At 42.1% G+C, this 23,837-nt stretch overlaps 1 protein-coding gene across 1 annotated transcript in view; it reads left to right on the top strand.

Moving 5' to 3' along the window:
• Positions 1-9,554: 9,554 nt before the first annotated feature.
• Positions 9,555-23,837, top strand: part of SUMF1 (sulfatase modifying factor 1) — a 66,585-nt gene continuing 52,302 nt past the window's right edge. The window contains exons 1-3 of the mRNA XM_065408143.1: positions 9,555-9,812; positions 18,026-18,199; positions 20,887-20,961. Of these exons, the coding sequence (XP_065264215.1) occupies positions 9,555-9,812; positions 18,026-18,199; positions 20,887-20,961 (507 nt within the window). The remainder of the gene's footprint in view (positions 9,813-18,025; positions 18,200-20,886; positions 20,962-23,837) is intronic.

The raw sequence follows: 23,837 nt of genomic DNA on the forward strand, positions 1-23,837 counted from the left end.
TACTGCACTTTAGAGTCGCTCCGCGGCTGCTTAAATACGCCCGAGCGGCTACCTGGGTAATGTAGTCCCAGGCGGGCTCAGGACGCCACCCAGTGCCAGGGACAGAGGCGGAAAAGCCGCACTACAACTCCCAGCAAGCTCCGGCGCTGCGCCGCTTCTAGAGACTTTGCCGGGGAAAACGTTCCTCTGTGTCAGATCAAAGGAATCTCTTGTAAATGCACGGTGGAGTCAAGAGCGCTTTCCCGAGCTGCCATTGGCTGAGCTGCCCCCTCGAGCGTGCGGTCCAAAGACTCTCTCCCTGCCAAGGCAAGAAAAAGACGAATCGAATTTAAGCAAGTCACCCTGAAAATACATGTTCCGGTCTCTGTTTCAGAGGGATGCTTCTACTAGAACTTGGTTTGGGGCTTTCTAGCATGGAGGTTTCTATTGGCTGTCACATCCCATTTGAACTCCCATCACGGTAGCCAAGAATTTCAAAAATCTGTGATATTAAAATGCACTGTTGTGGGAAAAAGGATTAAGGCACAGAAAATATAGTTAAGCCCAAGGCTCTGCAGAGCTTTAGCTAGAGGTTCGCAGAGGGAAAGTATGTAATAAGAATGGAATGACGGCACAAAAACAACCATAGTCTAATAATGTTAGATCAGCCAAATAAACCACAAGAAAATCAAATGTGAGAAAAATAAATATGAAACAAATGCAAGTATTTAACAGGCTATGCTTAAACTGTTAAGCTTAACTGTTAGTGACAGGGGCATCTCAAAGTTATATTACACAGTATGTTGGCTGCTGCAACACTTTCACTGGCATTAAACTCAAGAAAGCACTTCCCCTTCTTTGCCCTCCCCACCCCAAGTACAGCATTAGACAAAAGGCAAGGAGCATTTCATAGCTGTTGCCCATTTGCCTGTTGTTTGTTTTCACCTTCCTCTAAAGCATCCAGTATTTGCCCACTACTGGAGAAAGGACACCAATGTTGATGAGCCAGTGGTCTGATTATGACAATATGACAATACAGTGTTTGCTATTTTATCAGTATATGGATTCTTCATAAAAAACACAAGTCTGTACCGGTCATAATTATTGCTACTGAACTGAACATCTAGAAGTCAAGGTACAGAGCTCTGACGCTTATGCACAAGTCAAGAAATAGATAAAAGGTCTCTGAATTTTGGTGAGGTTTTTTTTGTGAGGGTAGAACTCATTACCCAATATCGAAAGGATAACTATGCATTCTCCTAGTGAATTCTCATCCCTTCAAACCAAAAATATATCAATGAGTGCTTCCTTAATGAGGAGCACTGCTCTAAAAAATAATAATCAGAGTTTCTTGTTTATTTTTCTTCATGAAACCTTATTAACTTTGCACAGCTATAAAGATGGATTTTCCCCTAAGAGCCCTACAAACTTACCCTAGGATCTGAAAAGTCAGCTCTGTTCTTTCTGATTTGTATAGCCTCATCAGTAAATAAAGATTCTGCAGGCCAAATGTTACCCTCAATGGCACCTATGTAATGCATCCATGTTTTTAGTTAATTTTCTGTTAGTGCACACCAGAATAGAATGTCACTTGCTCCCCAACAGCTGAGTTAGCTCTGTGATGCAGTAAAACTGCATTCTGGTCAGTAAAGGCAGTAGACATGACTAAATACAGTAGATCTAGTGAACATGATGTTGCTATAAATGACCATAACCGCACTTTCATATCTGGCAATGGAATCTATTCAAATTGGCAGCCCTCCAGACTCTTTAACTACTGAATTTCACTTCTAATTTGTTGCTTCCTGAAAACAATGTAGGAAAGCTCACCTTCAGAATTATGATAAACTGACTCTATTGCAACTGCCCTGTCATCTGCAATAATGTACATTCAGGGTCAGTGTCCGAGATGGGGTGGAGAGTGTGACGTTGTGCAGTCTATATGGTTTTATAAAAATATAAGTGAGTATAATGTAACTGGGATATGCTTCATGCAAAAGGTCTCTTGTAAGGTATCATTACAAAGCTTATAATCTACTGAGTGTGATCATCCGATTTGTATAAATGTACCACTCTTGTATCTAAAACTAGAAATATAAAACATAACTCTGAGGGCCTATTGTAATTATGTAAAGTGTGGGCCATTAATGATGGTTTGGAATCTTGATGACTCCCATTAACAAGGACCATTGTCTGCAGATGACTGTGTTTACCTGTGAGTCTTCCTGTATATGTGTGCTGGCAAGTGAGTAATGAAGTCTTGCAGTGACATGTGATCATGTCACCTGAACTGGAATCCATCTTTAACCTGGTGCTTTTCCAGTGAGGGGGGGTGGAAACCCAGAGAGACAAAGGGTTCCCGCCTTATGCAAAAGATATATAAAGGGGTGGAAGAGAACAGAGAGAGAGAGAGGAGCCATCATGAAGAATCCCCTAGATAACACCTAAGCTGGAACAAAAGCTGTACCAGGGGAAAGAATTGTGCCCAGGCCTGGAAGGTGTCCAGTCTGAGAAAAACTTACTGAAGCATCTCTGAGGGTGAGATTATCTGTATTTAGTTTGATTAGGCATAGATTTGCGCATTTTATTTTATTTTGCTTGTGACTTACTTTGTTCTGTCTGTTACTACTTTGAACCACTTAAATCCTACTGTCTGTATTTAATAAAATCACTTTTTATTTAGTAATTTACTCAGAGTATGTATTAATACCTGGGGGAGCAAACAACTGTGCATATCTCTCTATCAGTGTTATAGAGGGCGAACAATTTATGAGTTTGCCCTGCATAAGCTTTATGCAGGGTAAAACGGATTTATCTGGGTTTAGACCCCATTGGGAGTTGGGCATCTGAGTGCTAAAGACAAGCACACTCCTGTGAGCTGGTTTTCAGGTAACTTGCAGCTTTGGGACTAGTAATTCAGACCCTGAGTCTTTGTTAGAGCAGACTGGAGTGTCTGGCTCAGCAAAACAGGGTGCTGGAGTCCTGAGCTGGCAGGGAAAACAGGAGCAGGGGTAGTCTCTGCACATTAAGTGGCAGCTCCCAAGGGGGTTTCTGTGATCCAACCCGTCACAGTGGCGTAGTCGAGCAGGATCTGTGCACAGCTGATTGCTTTGAGATACTGGTAGTGATTTTAAGTGAATTTTAAGTGTGGTGGCTGAAGAACAGACAAAGTGGTTACTGGTTTGTTATTTTCTGTTTGCTTATTTCGGGAAAGGAAATTAGGGACAGAAAAGGAAGCAAAATAAGTAAGAATGAAGATCAAAAGAAGCTAAAACTACACAAGTTGCAAATTGCCCAGAAAGACTGAACAATGGGCGCTGGAAATGTCTCTGTTAACTAAGAAGCCCCTGATCTGAGTACATCTCAGTTTCAGTGAACTGCAGATGGGTGTGGCCCAACCTCTGTCTGTGCTGAAGCTGACTGGAGTGTCTAACCTAGCAAGACAGGAGGGGAGGGGTGCCTGTTCTGGCAGGAGGGTGTTCTCTGTGGTATCCCAGCTCATCAAGTGATGGTCTCAAGGGAAGACAAATGGAAATTGATGTACAATTTGCCTGGGAAAAGGCTGCCCTGGAAAAAGAAAAGGCTGCCCACCAGCCTGGACTTAAGAGACAAAGCAATTAAGACCCAGAAGCATGACCTGGCTGTAATGGAGTGGAAGAGGTGCACAGAGACATGTATCCTGGAGCTGGAAGTTGGGGTCCTGGTGACTGCTGCGGTGGGAACAAACCCCAAGGACTCTAGCTGGAAGCAAACCCAACCTGAGTGAAAGGGGGGGGATTTTGCTGGCCAGCGAAAGGTCTCTCATAGCTGGTAGCTGTGAGCCTACAGCTGGATCAGGGTCTCTTTCCCTTTTGGGGGACACAGGAGTGTCTGCCCCATAGGGGAGCCCAAAAACGAATTTTAGGTATACTGCCTCCGCCATGGTCAGTGTCCAAGTCTCTGGCAGTAAGTTCAGGAGGAGGGTGTGACGTTGTGCAGTCTATATGGTTTTATAAAAATATAAGTGAGTATAATGTAACTGGGATATGCTTCATGCAAAAGGTCTCTTGTAAGGTATCATTACAAAGCTTATAATCTACTGAGTGTGATCATCCGATTTGTATAAATGTACCACTCTTGTATCTAAAACTAGAAATATAAAACATAACTCTGAGGGCCTATTGTAATTATGTAAAGTGTGGGCCATTAATGATGGTTTGGAATCTTGATGACTCCCATTAACAAGGACCATTGTCTGCAGATGACTGTGTTTACCTGTGAGTCTTCCTGTATATGTGTGCTGGCAAGTGAGTAATGAAGTCTTGCAGTGACATGTGATCATGTCACCTGAACTGGAATCCATCTTTAACCTGGTGCTTTTCCAGTGAGGGGGGGTGGAAACCCAGAGAGACAAAGGGTTCCCGCCTTATGCAAAAGATATATAAAGGGGTGGAAGAGAACAGAGAGAGAGAGGAGCCATCATGAAGAATCCCCTAGATAACACCTAAGCTGGAACAAAAGCTGTACCAGGGGAAAGAATTGTGCCCAGGCCTGGAAGGTGTCCAGTCTGAGAAAAACTTACTGAAGCATCTCTGAGGGTGAGATTATCTGTATTTAGTTTGATTAGGCATAGATTTGCGCATTTTATTTTATTTTGCTTGTGACTTACTTTGTTCTGTCTGTTACTACTTTGAACCACTTAAATCCTACTGTCTGTATTTAATAAAATCACTTTTTATTTAGTAATTTACTCAGAGTATGTATTAATACCTGGGGGAGCAAACAACTGTGCATATCTCTCTATCAGTGTTATAGAGGGCGAACAATTTATGAGTTTGCCCTGCATAAGCTTTATGCAGGGTAAAACGGATTTATCTGGGTTTAGACCCCATTGGGAGTTGGGCATCTGAGTGCTAAAGACAAGCACACTCCTGTGAGCTGGTTTTCAGGTAACTTGCAGCTTTGGGACTAGTAATTCAGACCCTGAGTCTTTGTTAGAGCAGACTGGAGTGTCTGGCTCAGCAAGATGGGGTGCTGGAATCCTGAGCTGGCAGGGAAAACAGAAGCAGGGGTAGTCTTTGCACATCGGGTGGCAGCTCCCAAGGGGGTTTCTGTGATCCAACCCGTCACAGAGAGTTCTATTTCTAATCACCAGCAAGCAAGGGGTTAATTCCCAGGTTAGCTCAGACACAGGTGTGCAGAATGGAGTGACAAAGAAGAACTGCTCAGGAAGTTGTAGATGAAACATTGTAAAAATTACTATAGAGGAAATACCACTTTAGTCTTTTCAGAGGGGAACAGTGGTATACCCAGTTATTAACCCAATAATGTGTGTATCTTAAGACTAAAAATAAAAGGCATGGTGCAAACACTTGATGTGAGGCTTTTCTTTTGTTGTTGAACCACTCTACTATTTTGTATCCTTTGGGGGCTTTATTCCAGGCCTTAAGTGTCTTGTTATTTAAAGCAAATATGTGAATTCATCAGATGCAAAAGATGCTAGATTGATTAAGCGGAAGGTTTAAGTCTTCTGTTAGCCATAGAACAACAGAACCATTTCCATGCCGTCTCTCCATTACTCCCTTAACTCTGACTCCAAAGGCCCATCTCAAACAGTCTGGAGGCATTTGAGTCTCTATGGTTGGGTTTGAACTAGGACTTTCATCTGTAATTTCTCACCTTTGCTACCATTAGTTCAGCCGCACCAGTAGCAGCAATGGAAGAAGTGATAGTGTAGGCAGAGCTCCAAGAGGTTGCCCGTGATTTAAGCACAGGGCTGTCTAATCTTAGTCAAAGCAGGTCAGATCAATCAAAATACCCCTAGCCATCAAGGCCTTCTCCATGCCAGAGCTCCCATCGCTACTAACAACAGGGGAGGTGAAGCAATCATAGCAATGGTGAGAAATTCTAGGCAAAAAAGAGACAATATCTCAGCTTCTTCGTTTAAGGGCGGAGAAAGATCCTAATCCACTTCTCTAGGTCCTCCACAGGAGACTTCCAGTAAAATAGGGAAAACAAGACGACATGCTTGATATTTCTGAAATAAAAAACAAAACAAAGCCTTCTGGTCTTGCTTTATACATAATCAAACAGACATTTACCGATTTCCCCCTCCCAGTTACCTTTAAATCTGCTGAAGGCTGGGAGGGTAAGGGGAATGACAAGGAATGCTGAAAAAGTAGTACAGCCTAATTCTCTTCCCCATATACTTCACCAAAAGCCTGATTCTTCCCTACCTTCTCATACTGAGTAGTACCTTACTGCAGGAATGGTCCCAATGAAGTCAGTGGGACTATTCCTGGAGTAAGGTATTACTCACCATGAGTAAAGAGGATGCACAATTAGGCCTTAAGTGGGGAAAAAATTGGCTGTCTGAATTTACAGCTGACTCAGCAGCAGATTCATTACTAATAAGTAAACTAATAAAAGCACTCAAACAGCATCAGAACTTAAACCCAAAGCTGAGTTTGCTCAGAAGCTAACTGCATTTTGTTGTTGTTGAGTCCAGCCCTCTGGCAGGGAGGGGGGAATTAGAACCCAAATTTATTTGATGAAAGTGTAGGAATACTGCCCCAAAGAACTCAGGAAAAGACGCAATCAGACCAAACAAGCAGGATACACCAGAGAAGCATTAGCTAAGAGATGGTTTTCATGAACTCCACAATGATACATTTTAAAACACACAGTTTTAATAAAGGAAAATTGCTCAGCAGATTGTTTTGATTTCTATAGGTGTCTGGCTTTGAAAATGAGCTATTGTCCTATTGTTACCACTTCACTGGATATTGGGAGGAAGTTGCTGGTAATTTCTTTGTATTTTAAATAGGGAATAATTATTGCATGGGGCAAAGATAATTACTAAAAAATAAAGGATAACTATGCATTCTCCTAGTGAATTCTCATCCCTTCAAACCAAAAATATATCAATGAGTGCTTCCTTAATGAGGAGCACTGCTCTAAAAAATAATAATCAGAGTTTCTTGTTTATTTTTCTTCATTTACATTTTCTGACCCCAAAAGCAATTTGGTTTTATAATTAAATTTGTGTTTATTTGTTTTTCCTTCACTCTGTAGCTTTTCTAAGTACGTCACAGGGCAAAAGGGACAAATGACTGATAAATGGAAACAATGTTTAGGAAAACTCCCAGCACTGTCATTTTAACACAGAGGACACTTTCAGGCTAGGGAATGAAATCTAGTAGTGTTCCTATCCAAGTTCTAAAGACAACAAAAAAATCCCTTCTCCTTGACTTCAGGGGGCTGCTTCTTGTTGTTTCACAATCCTAATCTGTACAGATCAAGATGACATTAAATATTTTTAACTATAGTAAATATCTAACAATAGTAAAGATTTCTTTTATTATTAGGACATGATCCTGCATTCCTAACAGACCCCAGAACACCTACCTCTCATTGGTGTTAATGGAAGTACTGTTTGCACTGGGACAGCTGATTATGGTTTTACTGGGTTAGAGTCTGACTTGCCCATATATGGGTATAAGGGATGGTAAAACCCCACCTCTTTTGCCCCTGTGTGTAACAGGACCCTGGGTTCCTGTACATAGGAGTAAACCGGTACTGGACACCTGCTGCTCCCCCAGCTCCCTAGCAGGAGGGCAGAGAGTGGGTTAAGCCTTGGGTCTGATCTCAAAGCACCAGCCAGCACAGGGGTAGTAATTTTCATTTTTATAGAAGCAACAAATTACCTCCTCTCCCCAGAGTGATGAGGGAGGAAACTGCCTCTCGGATACATGATTCTATCCCTGCACTGCTCCTGAGATGACACATTAACATGTTTCCGCATCACAGGGCTTGTAGTAAAGCCCAGCCCACTGTGTTGAACAGTACTTGTTAAAAATGACATTGTGGTTAAAAATGCTGCTTTTTTTCTGGTCAGAGTGGCCCTACTTTCTCCCATTGAAATCAATGTGAGTTTTGCCATTGATTTTGGGTAGGAGGAGAATCAGACCATACCTCTCCCATGTGGAATTTTATCTGCATCTTGGATAAGTCGCAGATAATAATAATAATATCATGGTAGACAGATACTCATCCTTATGCTTGTGATTTCTTACAGGTGATTTGTTAAGAAAAGAAAAAGAAAAGATAGTGAATGTAATTGATATGCCTGGCCCCACACGCATGCCCAGAACATTCACATTGGCAGAGAATGCAATTCCCCAATGTAAGACATATAATGATAGTACTTAGCACTTCTATAGTGCTTTTCATCCATCAGTCTGAAAGGACTTTACAAAGGAGAAGTATCATTATCTTTACCAATGAGAAATGGAGACACAGAGGCAAACTGACTTCTCCAGGGAGATATCCTGTCATATGTTTTGACAGCAGTTACTAGCAACTGTTTTAAAAGAGTTGACAAATGGGCCAAATCTCATGACTACCCTGAATCCTCACTTCTTCAGCATGATTAGTCCAGCACCAGAACAATTTGGACCTCCTCCCCCGCCCTTTGGTACAAAGATAGTCAAATGTGTACCGGTAATCATCCAATCTCTGGCTTTTCCCATGGTTTCTCTGAGGAGACAAGATGTATGGGAATTGAATGAGTTGAGAAGAGGATTTTATTTATGGGTGGTTGGGAAATTATTTTTGTCAATATAGACCCTTCTGATGTAATTTTGTGTATATTTCATTAAGAATAATAGCTATCGTAGGTAGAAGACAGCCATTTTTAATAAATCTAAACAATATGTACAGTTAAGTAATATGTTCTAAGAGCAGTGCACAGGATATGATCTCTACTTAAATGCAGGCCAAATTGCTTTATTTTGGTCTTGTTTATTTCAGCATTAAAAGCTATTTTAGAAATATAGAAAACTTCACACTGCAGAAACTCCAGTAAGAAGCTATCTCCAGACAGAGGCTCCAAGGTAGCAATACCCCTCAGTGAGGATGCTCTTGGTAGCAATATATGTTCACATTCTCTAGTGACCGGTGTTCCCTTTGCTCCCTTCCAAAAAATGCCACATGCCTTTCAGAAATGCAGGAAGTGAAGACAGCTATGTTGAAGAGCTTACCTCTCTTGCACCATAGACCAATTCCTAGTTCCATCAAGGTCCATGGGAGTTTTGCTGTTGATTTCATTGGGATCATCATCTGGGTCTAGACAATTATTATCATCATTAATCTGGGTAAATTCAATATACAACCAAGGCTCGGGATTTTGAATAATATATTATAGCACTTTTGCTGGAGGATCTTAAAACACTTTGCAGGCACTAGCTGATTTAGCTTTGACACATCTCTGAGGCAGAGAGGTAGCATTAGTCCCATTTTACAGACGGGGAAGTTGAGGCTCTTAGGAGTCGCGGGGCGCCTCAGATGATAAGACAAGGCAGTGGTAGAGGGGGGTAGAACCCCTAAGGCCTGATTGCCGCCTGGCAGGTCTAAGCCCTACGACCCCGCATTGAATCGCGCTGGGCGTCGGCAGCAGCAGCGCTGGAAGCTGCGGCCCTGGTAGCCGCTGCTACAGTGGGGAACAGACCCCCACAGCCCGCTCGGAAGTGAGCGCTGTCTCTTTAAAGCCAGGGACGGTCACCTGACTGCCCACGTCACGCGGTGCACCAGCCAACATGGCTGCGCCCAGGGCAGGGCGGGCTGTCCCGAGCTGCCGCCGCTGGGTTCTGGTGCTGGGCTTGGCGCTGTGCTCAGTGCCCGGGACGGCTGCGAGCTCCTCCTCTTCCGCCCAGGGGACGTGCGGCTGTAGCTCGGGCCGGGGGAGCGGCGGGGAGGCGGCTGCGGCGGCGGCCCGGAGGTATTCCCCGGAGGCCAATGCCCCAAGTCCGGCCGTGGGGCCGGTCACCCGCAAGGGGCCAGCTGCGCACAGTCAGGTGGGCGAGGCCTACAGCTGCCCCTGGGGGGAGCGGAGGGGAACTGAGGGAGCTGGGGGGAGGGAGAGCGAGCGGGAGGCCAGGGCTAAGGGGGTGGTTTAGAGCCTGCTGCTGCGTTCTGGTCCATGCAGGGCTTCCTCTCGATGTGGAGTGACGTGTCTCCTGGCTCTGACCAGATGGTAGTGGTCCCAGGATTTTGGTTTGGGATGACAAGGGCCTTGTAAATGGCTAAGTGCTCAAAGCAATTTCCTTTATTAATTTATTTGACTTCTCGAGAACAGCTGATTTTAGACATGAGTGCTCCTACATCATGTAGAATATACGGCGCAGAAGACCAAAATACACGATAGGCTGTCCAAATGTGACAGCCTAGACTAGAATATGTGCCATAAATAATGTTGGGGCCTGGGTAACTAGACTTGCATAGCAAGTTCTTCTGCAGTTTGTAAAAGAGCCATGCTATAGTAGCACACTGATATGTTCTTCACTTGATTGATATCAGATGGTATGATGACAAGAGCTTATGTATGATTTGAGGCCGGATTGATTTTGACTTAGCTGGGAAGTTTAGTGTAAACAGTCTGGGTAATGTGATTAGCTTAATGGAAATGTGTATCGGTGAGTAAAAGCAGTCTAGAATTTAGATTAGAATGTTGTTCTGTGTTGAGAGGTTAGAAAAGAGAACAAAAGTTAATGGCAGTATGTATGCTATGTGCCTTTGACTCGAATACTGTACTCAACTCAGCTGTAGTTGCTTTGTTCTAAATGCTACCTAGTTGTTCCAGAAAAATGCAATGAAAACTGACTAGTATTGGAGGCTATAGCAATATATTCCTATAAGAAGGACGTTATTAAACAAGTTATTTAGTCTAGAGAGAAGCAATACATTCTAAAAATATGAAGGAGAACTCCTTTGTAGGTTATAATCAACTTGCGGAACTCCCTGTTAGGGATAATCATGAGATAAGGTAGCTTTGCAAAATTCTGAAATATATGTGTTCATATGAGCACTTAGAGCCAGATCCTCAATTGCCGGAAACTAGTGTAACTCTATTGATTTCAGAAGAACTATGCTGATTTGTGCTAGCTGAGGATCTGGTCGTTAACATTTTTGTTACTTGACCATTTTGACCTAGCTATCTGCTATAAGAATGGCCATACTGGGTCAGACCAATGGCCCATCTAGCCATGTATCCTGTCTTCTGACAGTGGCCAGTGCCAGATGCTTGAATGGGAATGATCAGAATAGGGCAGTTATTCAAGTGATCTATCTCCTGTCATCCAGTCCCAGCTTCTGGCAGTCAGACGTCTAGGGACAGCCAGAGCATGGGGTTGCATTCCTGACCATCTTGGTTAATAGCCTATCCTCCGTTAACTTATCTTTTTTGAACCTAGGTATATTTTTGGCCTTCACAACATTCTCTGGCAATGAGTTCCACAGTTGACTGTATTGTGTGAAGAAGTATATCCGTATGTTTGTTTTAAACCTGCTGCCTATTAATTTAATTGGGTGACCCCTGGTTCTTGTGTTATGTGAAGGGATAAATAACACTTCCTTATTCACTTTGTCCACACCGTTCATGATTTTGTAGACCTTTCCCTTAGTCGTCTCTTTTCTAAGCTGAACAGTCCCAGTTTTTTTAATCTCTCCTCATATGAAAGTTGTTCCATATCCATAATTATTTTTGTTGCCCTTCTCTGTACCTTTTCCAATTCTAATACATCTTTTTTGAGATGGGGTGATCAGAACTGTACGTAGTATTGAAGGTCAGGCCTACTATGGACTTATATAGTGGCATTATGATATTTTCTGTCTTCTTATCCTTTATTAATGGTTCTTAACATTCTGGCAGCTTTTCTGACTGCTGCTGCACGTTGAGCAGATGTTTTCAGAGAACTATTCGCTATGATGCCAAGATCTTTCTTGAGTGGTAATTTGGACCCCATCATTTTGTATGTATATTTGGGATTATGTTTTCCAGTGTACATTACTTTGCATTTATCAACATTGAATTTCATCTGCCGTTTTCTTGCCGTCACCCAGTTTGGTAAGATCCCTTTGTAACTCTTCACAGTCAGCTTTGGACTTAACTATCTTGAGTAGTTTTGTATCATCTGCAGACTTTTTTGCCACCTCACTATTTACCCCTTTTCCAGGTTACTTATGAAAATGTTGAGCAGCACTGCCCCTAGTACAGATTCTTGGGGGACCATGCTTTTTCTCTCTTTGCACTGTGAAAACTGACCATATATTCCTATCCTTTGTTTCCTATCTTTTAACCAGTTACTGATCCATGAGAGGATCTTCTCTCTTATCCCATGACTGCTTTCTTTGCTGAAGAGCCTTTGGTGTGGGACCTTGTGAAAGGCTTTCTGAAAGGCCATTAGATCAGCCTTGTTCACATGTTTGTTAACGTGCCTCCCCCACCCCCCCAGAATTCTAATAGATTGGTGAAGCATGATTTCCCTTTACAAAAGTCATGTTCCTTTCAACAAATCGTGTTCATCTGTGTGGGTGATAATTCTGTTTTCTACTGCAGTTTAAACCAATTTACCTGATACTGAAGTTATGCTTACTGGCCTGTAATTGCCAGGATTCTCTCTGGAGCCTCTTTTAGAAATCTGTGTTACATTAGCTGTCCTCCAGTCATCTGTAAGAGAGGCTGATTTAAGTGATAGATTACATGCTACAGTTAATTGTCCAATTTCATATTTGAGTTTCTTCAGAACTCTTGGGTGAATATTATCTGGTGACTTATTACTGTTTAGTTGATCAATTTGTTCCCAAACCTCTTCTGTTGACATCTTAATCTGGGACAGATTTGTCACCTAAAAAGAATGGCTCAAATGTGGAAATCTCCTTCACACCCTTTGCAGTGAAGACGGATGCAAAAAATTCATTTAGTTTCTCTGCAACGACCTTGTCTTCCTTGAGTTCAATCTTCATTTTTAAGTTAGAAGCTAAGATTTTTATTCGTTATTAAATGAACAGTGTTCTTGAATCCATTAACTAATTTTAGGAACCTGTTTCCCTTCAGTGCTGAACACCTCCACGCTCACTGTCAGTCAGTGCTTCTTGGCTCAAATGGGTGCCAAGGGGCCACTTGTCACTTTGACACTATCACCTGCAATCAAAAGATGATTGTATTCCAAAACAGCGGCTTGCTTGAGCCATAAAATGAGTGGTTTCAGAGTAGCAGCCGTGTTAGTCTGTATCCGCAAAAATAACAGGAGTACTTGTGGCACCTTAGAGACTAACAAATTTATTAGAGCATAAGCTTTCGTGGGCTACAACCCACTTCTTCGGATGCATAACGAAAAGCTTATGCTCTAATAAATTTGTTAGTCTCTAAGGTGCCACAAGTACTCCTGTTATTTTTCATAAAATGAGTGGTGGTGTCGTAATTAGAATGTATTAGGGAGTAGCCGTGTTAGTCTGTATCCACAAAAATGTAAAGACTAACAGATTTATTTGGGCATAAGCTTTCGTGGGTAAAAAAACCACACTTATGAGAAGTGAGGTTATTTTACTCACGATAGCTTATGCCCAAATAAATCTGTTAGTCTTTAGGTGCCACCGGACTCCTTGTTGCATTTAGAATGTGTACTCCAAAAGTCCCATGTTGGGCACTGGACTTGGAGGATATGATAGAAGTCTGTGGTGCATAATGTATAGATAAGCGAGTGCCTGCATGATATGCAAATGTTGGGTTCAAAAGGAAGGCTTTTAAAGGCCACATCAGAGTCTGCATTGATAACAGGGCATCTATCAAAATTCTTTAGATTGTGGGGTGACGTGATCACTGAGCTGTAAAGTAAAAGGCTTTGTTTTTCATGTACTGACAACTGACTAGCAAGCTCAAAATCTGTGACTCCCAAGCCTGCTCAGAGTACTTATTTTAGCTTCAGTGAGTCAGCAAGAGATTAGAAGGCAGTTATACAGCTCTGATCGTGTCTCGTTGCGGCTTTCTTTAAGTCCCCAGGAAACTTAGGAGTAACTTCTTATCCGGAAACCCACTTGCAGTGAGACAAGTGCAAACACCCAGACTGCTGTTGAGTTGAAGATGATTCATAAGCATTTAGACTCCTTTCTGTAAGATCAACTTCAAATTTAGTCAGTTTAAAAAAAATAACAACCAGCTGAAAAGTAATTTCAGGTACTCTGTTGGCCTTGAGTTCCCTTTGCCTACTGTGTGGTTTTACAACAACTTCTGTCGTCTTGTAAAAGATGTTAAATGTTGCTGTGAAGGAACCAAAACAAAAGTGGAAATCTACTGTAGAGAAGGGAAACAGTGAAGCTGGCTGGACACAGTGCTGTTAAATGAACAAAGTAAACTAAAGAATAGAGAAGTAGGAATTGGACAGGGAACATAAACTCCTCCATTGCCCATTACTGTGTCCAAATGGTTATACCCGGTAGCATCACTGTGAGCTAACAATACAAGACTAGAACTCTGCAGAAATGGAAGGCCACTGATTCTCAATGTTCTCAACTTCATGGTGCATCAACATGGAAGCCCAGGTAAGCTTCTGTCTGAGAAGGGTATCCATGGACATTACAGGTGAAAGACAACTTGATGGCTTCCTTTATGTGTTTATTTTACAGTAACAATTACCCTTGTAATGTAGGTCATACTGCAGGATGGATATCCTAACAAAGGCCACAGCTGCTGTTGGGTATTTATTCTGCAGTGAAGCGTCAGTCTATTCATTTTCGTAAATAATAAACATTTAAAATGGGAAACAGAAAGTTAAGTACTTTAAGTCCATATTGGGCCTAATTTATAATGATGGGTATTGTGGAGAAAGGTTCTTTGTATCTTAACTGTATAACTCCCCATATTTAAGATCCAATGGACTTTTCTCCATCTTACTGTAGTTATAACTCAACCACTCTAGAAGTGTGGCTTATGTATGCAGATCTCAGGAACTGTCTCTGAGAAAGGGCATCTATATCCCTTGCCCTCTTAGACTTCAAAGAGTTATCAATCACGAGGGAATCAAAACTGCTGTCTGCTTGTTTCAAGAAGATATATCTCCTGCTAGATTCTGTTGTGTTGGCTCTGCTAGTTTAGGTTTTTTGGGTCCAGTTCTGCAGTTGCTTTTCCTATTGAACTCCTGCTAAGTCCAATGTGAGTTCTGCATGAGTGGTCACAGGATGGGGCCCAAGTCTCTCTTGATCACTTTCAGATGTAATGAAAACAAGGCTTGTAGTCCTGACTGGGTGGGAGGGTGAGTACTGTGCAAGTCAGCCCTCAACAAATCCACTCATCTACTTGTGTCATGGGAGTTAATTGTGGAGGGGAATGGTGCTTAGAAGCAGTGAGGGAGTGAAGGGAGCCTCTCTTGATGTGCTCAGGAACATCATGGAGGGAAGAAGGAGGCCAGACCCTGCATACAGGCTGACAAGTAGGGTAACTTTTTTTGTTTAGTGACCTGTTATCAAAGGCTGATGCCAACTGTCCCAGTTAGTTTTGCTATTGGGTTATAAATCTGAGATGCAACTCCCTACTCCAGCTCAGGTTTCTTACTGAGGCATCACCACCACTGTTGTGTATAGAAAAACATCCAGTGGCAACTCCAGATTTAAACCTACCTCTCCAGATCTAACTGACTACTGCTTGAATCCACTGCTTCTCCAACAGAGTGGATCTAAATTGAGTAAAAAAACAAACAAACCTTAAAGAGGACTTCTTAAATTTAAATACATTTTTCTTTTTAAAATGTGATATTATGATAAGCTGTTACTGTAATCTATTAATCATTTAAAATAAAGAAAGCGGCTAAAATTTTATTGAGTTAAAGAATGCTTTTTAATTTACATACAGGATTTTGGAAAAACATCTTTAACTCTTGAGGCAATTTAGGTTTTATAAATGTGTCAATTCCTGTACAGCATTGAGTATCTGCAATAAGAATACCCATCACTGGAGATTTTAAGAACAGGTTGGACAAATACCTGTCAGGGATGGTCTAGGTTTACTTGCTCCTGCCTCAGTGCAGGGGGCTGAATTTGACCTCGAGCCAGCCCTACATTTCTATGATTATTTCCAGTCTCTACAATGGAGAGAATGCTGTTATGCAGAAAACTTTTATTGTAATTACTTCTGGTTTCAGTTTAACCTAGCAGGGGGAGAGAGTATATTTTCTTCATTTGGAATAGTTGACAGACGAACCTTGAAAAAGCAGGAAAGCTTGTTTTCCTTGTCAGTCTGTGAATATAAACGAAGGGGAGAAGATGGGATCTACCAATGCTAAAAGCTTGAAGAACATGGGGCCAGATTTTGAAAGGTGAATGGGAGTTAGGCACCTAACTGACCTACATGCTCTCTTGAAAATTCCACTGAGTACCTATCTGTACCTTTTAGGTGTCTAAATATCTTAGACAGTCTGGTCCATGGTGACCAGAAACAATCCATCAATACACTAACGACCATTAATACTGTCTTTGGTTATAATACATGTTTTGATAATTTTCCCCCATCTGTATCCAGCATATTTAAGTTTTTTACTGTCTTAATAAAAAAACTAATTAAAAATGCTGGTTTTATTCATTTGTAATATAATTTCAGTTTCTATGAAACAATTTTTTGAAACAAACCACGAGTAAAAATTATCTAGCAGATTTAAAAAAATGCATCAGTCACCATTTTCTAATGTAATAAAGTAAAAATTAAGAATCTGAATAAATGTATGTTGAGCTAAATAACTGCATCTATAAATGTGTATAGATACAGTTTATCTGCTGATTAGCAAAAAAAGTGCATTTAGAGTAAAGGTCATATTTAGTTATTACAATCACCAAGAAAATCTTTCTTTAGGAAAATAACTTAAAGTACAAATGCAAAATAAGATTAAAATCTGATTTTTAAATCAAGGTTCCTATGTGTTGATTGAAATCATGATTAAAATCCATGATTTAAATCAATTCACTCTGTTCTCCAGTCCCACCACTTAACAATGTCTTGGGTGCAACGAGGGTTTGTATGATGAAGTGCATGTATCCCACACTAGAGCAAATCAGGGGTTACTTCACTTCAGGGGGTCTTACTGCCCTGGCAACCCATGTCACTGGCCAGCTGGAGCAAAAGAGCCCCCACCCTGAACTCAACAAGGCAAGTATTTAAACAGGAAAAGGAAGGGTTTGGTGGCTCTTAGAGGGATGGGAAAAGGACTCTCTCTTGTTTCTTCCCCATGGGGATCGGAGCCAAGAGCCTGCCAGAGTCAGGTGGCGGGGTAGTGGTGGTGGAAGAACTGTGGGAGCAACCTGCTTTTCATTTGCTGAGAACTGCATGCTGCTTGAAGGGTCTCTTGGGTGAGACTATCTGATCTCTTGTCAGTTTGTTGATAAGGACTGACTGGAGCCTGCCCGGGGTTTAGCAGTGGACTCTTTGCAGTGACTCACATCTGGGGGAAGCGTGGGTGTGTCTTCCCTAAAAACAGGCTGAAGCCATAAAGCGACATTATAACTTGAGATAGAGTTGTGGCATTCCTTCATGGCATTGTGTCTTTACTTCCTGAGCCTGATGCTACAGCTCCAGACCAGCCTTGCACAGTTGGAAATATTAATTGATTGTAAGCTTACCGTATATCTTTTTTGATGCAATGTTGAGATGCAGGCGCTGTCTCTCCCTGAGGCAGTGATGGAATGCTGTACATATCAATTCATAAATAAAATCCCATATACACTTAGTACGCAAACAGGTAGGCTGTGCTTTGTCCTCAAAAGAACACTTTGCAGCTTCATAATCTCCATGCTGTCCATCTACATGTCAAGTTTTCTCTCTGCACCAGATTGAAAAATCAGGATTTTTCCTTTTGCAATGAGCAAGAAGCAGTTTTCATTGATGGCCTCTTTAGATTTCACATGTAAAAAGGAGGCACAGAGACAGATGGTATCCTTCTCTCCCATCTGGAGATGGGTCTGGACCTAAGCAGTGGTCTGAAATCCCTGGGAACTCTGTGAGAGTGGGGTAGATTGAGAACTGAACTTTTCATCTTGGAGACAATCTCAACTTACTTTACTTTTAAACCTAGAACCTTCCAGATATTATAATTGTTAATCACTGAACTATTTTCTAGCCATGAAGAAAGTGTTGTTCAAGGCGGTGGTGACCCTCATTCCTCCAGTCTATGATGGAAAAACAATGGCAAACTCTATGTAACTTAGGACTGAAAATAACTACAGTCATTTTTATCTGTTTCCATTGCAGATGGCCCTTATTCCAACAGGAATGTTCACAATGGGTACTGATGAACCTGAAATACAGCAAGATGGGGAATGGCCTGCTAGAAAAGTCCATGTTAGCCAGTTCTATATGGATCGGTATGAGGTCAGCAATGTGGAGTTTGAGAAATTTGTAAATGCCACTGGCTATGTTACAGAGGTAAGAGGAAAGCTACTGTTCCTTCTACAGTGGGATTAGGTGTATGTCAGAGAACCCGTCTGGGAAATTCAGGCTTAACTCTTTTCCCAAAGGAGGCCACATTATACATTTTGCTTGTAGATTTTCAGGCCCTGGAAACAAATATATTATACCGAAATTGGTGGCAAGATGAAGCATTTTTTTGCTTTTAACCTCTTCTAGATGGGAAGGGGCCCTACAAAAGGGGCTGTTGACCCCCTGCAAATGTCTTTTACACGTATTTAGTTCGTTTACTGAGAAAATAATCTTAAACTGAATAGATTGTAGACAGCACATGCTGAAGACCTTGGCCCAAACTCATGCCTGATGTGACTCCGTTTACTTCAGTAGCATTAGACCAGATATGAATATGGTGTATTTATTTCCAGCAGGGCTCTAGGTATCTGAATTCAGGCAGGCTTTCTTTAGTTTGGGCAAAGCAATGAAGACTGAGTGAGGGTGATAACCAAGTACCTGTCTATAATTGTGTCTTGGTGTAGTTAGGCTGATGTAGCAGGGAAAGCCCCCAATGTATATGTTCTGAGTTGGTGCGGGTTAACCTAGCAAGGCATGCCACTACAAACCCTACTTTTACTGGTGCTGCTCATCAGCATGGGTTAGGACCAGTGTAGCTATGCCAGTATGTATCCTTGGTATAGACAGGCCCTGATTGAGATTGCTAAATGCTTGCTTTTAACAAACCACCTTAATGTGTCTAGGGAGGAGTTTAAGACACAGTACTCCAGATGGTGAGACAGCTGGAGAAACTGCAGGCTGGCCAAACACAGCTGCTTTCTAGCAATCTGGGCAATACAAGGTTTGTTGCTTGGTATCCATTCCTCTTCTGAGAAACCGTAACCCACTCTGGAGGCCCAGATTTTTTCTGTTAGTTCAGAAGCTGTGGTGACATGCCTGATGTGCTTTCTGTAATACATGTAAGCCATCTAGCCAAAATCAAGTTATCAGTAACTATTCAGGCCTGAGAGGAGGCCCGCTCTTGGAAGCAGAATCTTATTGGTAAACTGGTTTGGATGACGAGAATCTCTTCACCCTTCTTGCATAAAGTTCAGGCAGAGGGCTGTTCTTGTATCAGTGGAACCAATTTGTACTCATTGGGCTGTTGGCTCAGTAATTGAGGTAAAGTCACTTAATCCACTTAAGTTTGAACGCGGGACCTTCATTGCAAACAGCTTCTGGAATGTGCCTTACACGCCAATGCCCATTGTATTATTATCTTGTGGGATGAAATCTATTTCTGGCTCTGCTTGATGATTTCAAATGGAATGGTTAGATGTTCCACTCAACACCCTGGCACAAGGCCACTTTGTACATGGGATTTGGAAAAATATACTCAGAGCTAGAGTAAACAGCACTGAATCCATAGGCTCTTGAGAAGCAGCCGAGCTGTTGTCTTTAAAAACGTTTGTCTGCATAACTGATTTATCTCGGGTAAACAGAATACTAGCTTAATTAGTTTTTCTTCTCCAGCAAAAGGCTAGCTTGGGCTCCAGTATGGCCAATAGTGATTATTTTCTGTAACTTTCTGTTTACGCACAAGTTGCAATCTTCAGATGCTCATAAATCCTGTTAAATCAAAACTAACTTTTTTTTTTTCAACAAGTTAAGGAACTAGTCCTCAGTGAAGACCTCTGTCAAGATCAAACTTCAGGCACTCTAGTTCGAGCCCTGTCCCTGAAAAAAGTGGCAGGAAATTCTTCAGATGGAAAAGGGATTTTTTACACCCTCCCTCCCCCCTTTCCTGTTGCTAAGTCAAATGGCTGAAGGGTTTTTGTCCAAACTCTGCACAATCTGGATTTTGAGTGGTGAACGTATGGGGATCTTCAGTCCCAAAATTGATTCTTCCAGAAAGTTGTTAGAATGTGGAAACAAGGTTACAATGGAAGCAGTTTTGCAACCTTGACTACAGTGGGCACAGCTGGGTGGCCTGTTTTGATAAACTCAAGCAATGAAGTAGAAAGATAGTCATAGGTTACCAGTAACCTATTTAGACTCTCCTAATAAACCAACCCAGGTATTAAAATACTTTTTGCTGTGCTGGTGCACCTCATGTATTGTGAGTTAGCAAAATGGCTAATCACTTTTGTTTTTCCTCCTGAAAATGAGGTGGCTTTGTAGAATGTTAAGATAAATAGGTTAAATTGAATAGTCCTCTATGGGTTTTGTGCCAACACCTTAGTACGTGGAGCCAGTGAGCATTGAGAATGAGTAAACCATGCCACTTAATTATTTTCGTATGACTTCCAAAGTAAAGGAAGTTTAATGGAATAGATTCCTTACTATTAATATTATGTACATCGCAGTATTGCTTTTTAAAAGCAAATCAGGACAATTAAAAACCTTTCCAATTAATAGCTGTAGAAATGTTTGCAGGACTTCTTTGAGCTGCCATCTGTTCCACTAATTCAGTCAGTCTGCACTTTATCTCAGTGACTGTTAAAGAACAACTATATCCCTGGGTAATTTGGCCTTTCATCCACTGTACTTCTGCTCAGTATATTGTTTGCTTTAACGCAAACTCAGAATTCCTATTAGAAAGAATTAAATTAAGTCTATTATCTCCTTAATGGTTCCACTTGATGCTGTCTTAACACTTCCAATGGACTCTTACAATCTGCTTGAATTCAGTATGTTGTTTTTTTTCCTTCTAGGCAGAGAAATTTGGAGACTCCTTTGTGTTTGAGGGTATGTTGAGCGAACAAGTGAAGACTGAAATCCAGCAAGCAGTGAGTAATGTGGTTTACAACTGGTAGAGAGCCTGACTAGTGACCACAAAGAGGGACGCTTTAATACTTGAGGCAATAGTATTAAGCTGTGCTGTGTACCCTAATCCATTTACAAGAATATTGGGCTCTGCAATGGGGATTTGGATTTCAATAAGACAAAGAGGAGAATAATAGGTTTTGAGGGTTAGGTAGTACGGAGGGTTAGTGTGCTACTCTTTCATCTCCAGTGACCTGGGCTTCAAACTGCGAATAAGTGATTTCTTAAAAATGCATGTGGCTTGGTTTCCAATTCCAACTGCCCCCAGCGCTTTGATCAATAAAAACATCAGACTGGACTAAATAATGACTCAGGCCAAGATTATTATTTGTATTGTGGCTGTGCCTAGGAGCCCAGTCGTGGAGTAGGACCCCGTTGTGCAAGACGTTGTACAAAGAACAGAAAGGTGGTTCCTGCCCCAAAGAGCTTACAGTCTAATATATTACAGTACCTGCCCACACTTCACTGGCTCAAGCCCCATTTATCAGAAATAAAGTGGATTGAGAGGAGCCTAAAGTTACTGATTGAAGGGAATGGTTAAAAATTAACCCACATACTTAAAATATGCCTTCCCGTGACAAAAGGCCTTTCTCTAGATTATAGGTCATAGAGGAATATGCGCTAGTCAGTGGGACTGGCAATGGGAATTCTTGTGTTTTGTTCCTAGATCTGCTGTGAATAAATCAGTTAACCTTTTTGGGCCTCAGTTTGCCCACCTGTAACAAGGACAAAACCCTTACAACACCTGATGGTAGGTAATCTCATGCCTGAAAAGTGTGCGGCAATCCTCTGGAGAAGTTCAAGTGGTGGGTCAGTGATTATAAATAACTTGCACCTTTTAAAAAAAATAAAATAAAATCAAGGACACCCTAAAAATGAGCAGTACAGAACTTAGCAATGTGGGATTTTGCTGCAGAAACAAAACCCTTCAACAAGTGGCTTGCTACCCCTCCTCCCCCCGCCCCCAAGAGAGAGGCATATTACTGCAATGTTCTGGTGCTGTATAGATGATCGTAACCTTTCCTCTCTGCTTAAGGTGGAGCAGTTTTCCTCCTTAGCAGTATAGCACTAAGAAGAGCAGCAGAGTATTAAATTTCTCTTAAAAATCTGTGCATAGTGTGCTTTAAGGGGGAAATCTACAAAGCAGATTGTGGCTAAACAAACCAACCTCATTCTATAGAATTTTAAAGTGAGTGCTTTTGTAGCCTAGCTTTGGCTTTTTTGTATAAACAAATACTGTGTATGTGGGAGCCACTTGCCTTGATGTTGTATCAAAACTGTCGGGTATTGGCCATAATGCTAATAGAAGCAGAGTTGTGCTGAAGAGCTGGCATGGAGCCCAAACTGGTCCTCTCTGTTGCTTCCCCACACAGATTTTCCGTATTTGGTTAGAGTAACTTTCAGAGGACTGTCCTTTTGTTTTTCAGTATTTATTATTAGGATGTCTTCTAAGTCACTGGCATGTGGAACATCCTCGGGTTTGGCATGGAAAAAGATATTGCGCTGATTACATTGGCAAGCTGCCCAGGGGAGCAGTGACTGGCCTTCCTTGTGGTTTGGCAATTTTTAATCCTGCTGTTAATAGTTTAGACAAAAGTATGCCCTAAAATGTGTGGGATCTAGAAAAGAAAAAGTGGAAAAGCAACTTTTGATCTTCTCTTCCCCTCACAACCTTCAAATCAGCTGCATAGTATGCAATCCAGCTTTAAACAGGTGATTTCCATTTGCATGGAAATCAAGAAATCCTGATCACAAAGGAGAATATAGTAGCAGTGATAGTGACTTATTATTAGTATGACAGTGACACCCTTTCAAGATCAGGGCCCTATTGTGCTAGATTCTGCTCCTCTACAAGTGAGAGATGGTCCCTGCTCCAGGAGCAAAAGTGAGAGAGGGAACAGTCACAGACAGATGACTTGTCTATGGTTGTACAGTAGCAGAGTCGGGAATAGAACCCAGGTCTCTTAAGTTCCAGTCTAATGCTCTATCCATTGGACCATGCTTGAAATTGTGGACTTTTAGTTTAGAGTAGGCCTTGGTTGTGCTATTACAAGAAAGTAAAGAAAATGTCTGTAGTTTTGAACAAGCACTATATGTGGGTTGGGAGGAGGAGGAGCATCTTCTTACATTTGCCTAAACACAGACTTGCAGCAGGGGTGCTGGAACAATTTGTATAGTGGGGGTGTGAGAGCCATTGAACCAAACTGTAAACCCTGTATATGATGGAAACCACTTCAAGCCAGGGAGTGCGGCACACCTCCTGCACCCCTAGTTCCAGCACCTATGACTTGCACGTGTAACCCCTTTGGGGTTTAGAGAGCATGGCCCTTTAAATCTTTTTCCTAAGGGGGAGAGGGAGAGTAAGAAAAAAGGAGGGAAACTCCAGGGAGCAGCGCTGGAGCTCCAGGGAGAGGCAGCCTGCAGGCCCTGGAAAAGTGAAGCAGCAGAGAACCTGCCTGAAGCCTGGGAAGGCCAGGGCGGCCGATCTGGGACACCCCAGGACAGGAGCCAGGAGGAGCTCTGTGCCAGGGAGGAATTGCCTGAGAAGGACAGGCTGGAGCTGGACCCAGTATCACGGCTGCCCAGAGCTGCATGGGGCTGTGAGCACTGGGGCTTGTGACTCTGCACTGGGGACAAGGAGGGAGGTTGCTAGCTAGTTAAGTGGGGAGGTGGTCGCTCTGTGTCGCTTTGCAGAGAGCGGCAGAAGAGGGCACCGGAGGGGTTTGTTGGGGGAAAGTTCACTGGCGCCAAAGACGACCAGGAGCACCCAAGACTCACCACTGGACTGGAACTTTGCTCAGGACTCCTGAACTCTGTTCTGAGACATTGCTCAATGTCT

Source organism: Emys orbicularis, chromosome 7 (assembly GCF_028017835.1).
Source record: "Emys orbicularis isolate rEmyOrb1 chromosome 7, rEmyOrb1.hap1, whole genome shotgun sequence".
NCBI classification, from domain to species: domain Eukaryota; kingdom Metazoa; phylum Chordata; order Testudines; family Emydidae; genus Emys; species Emys orbicularis.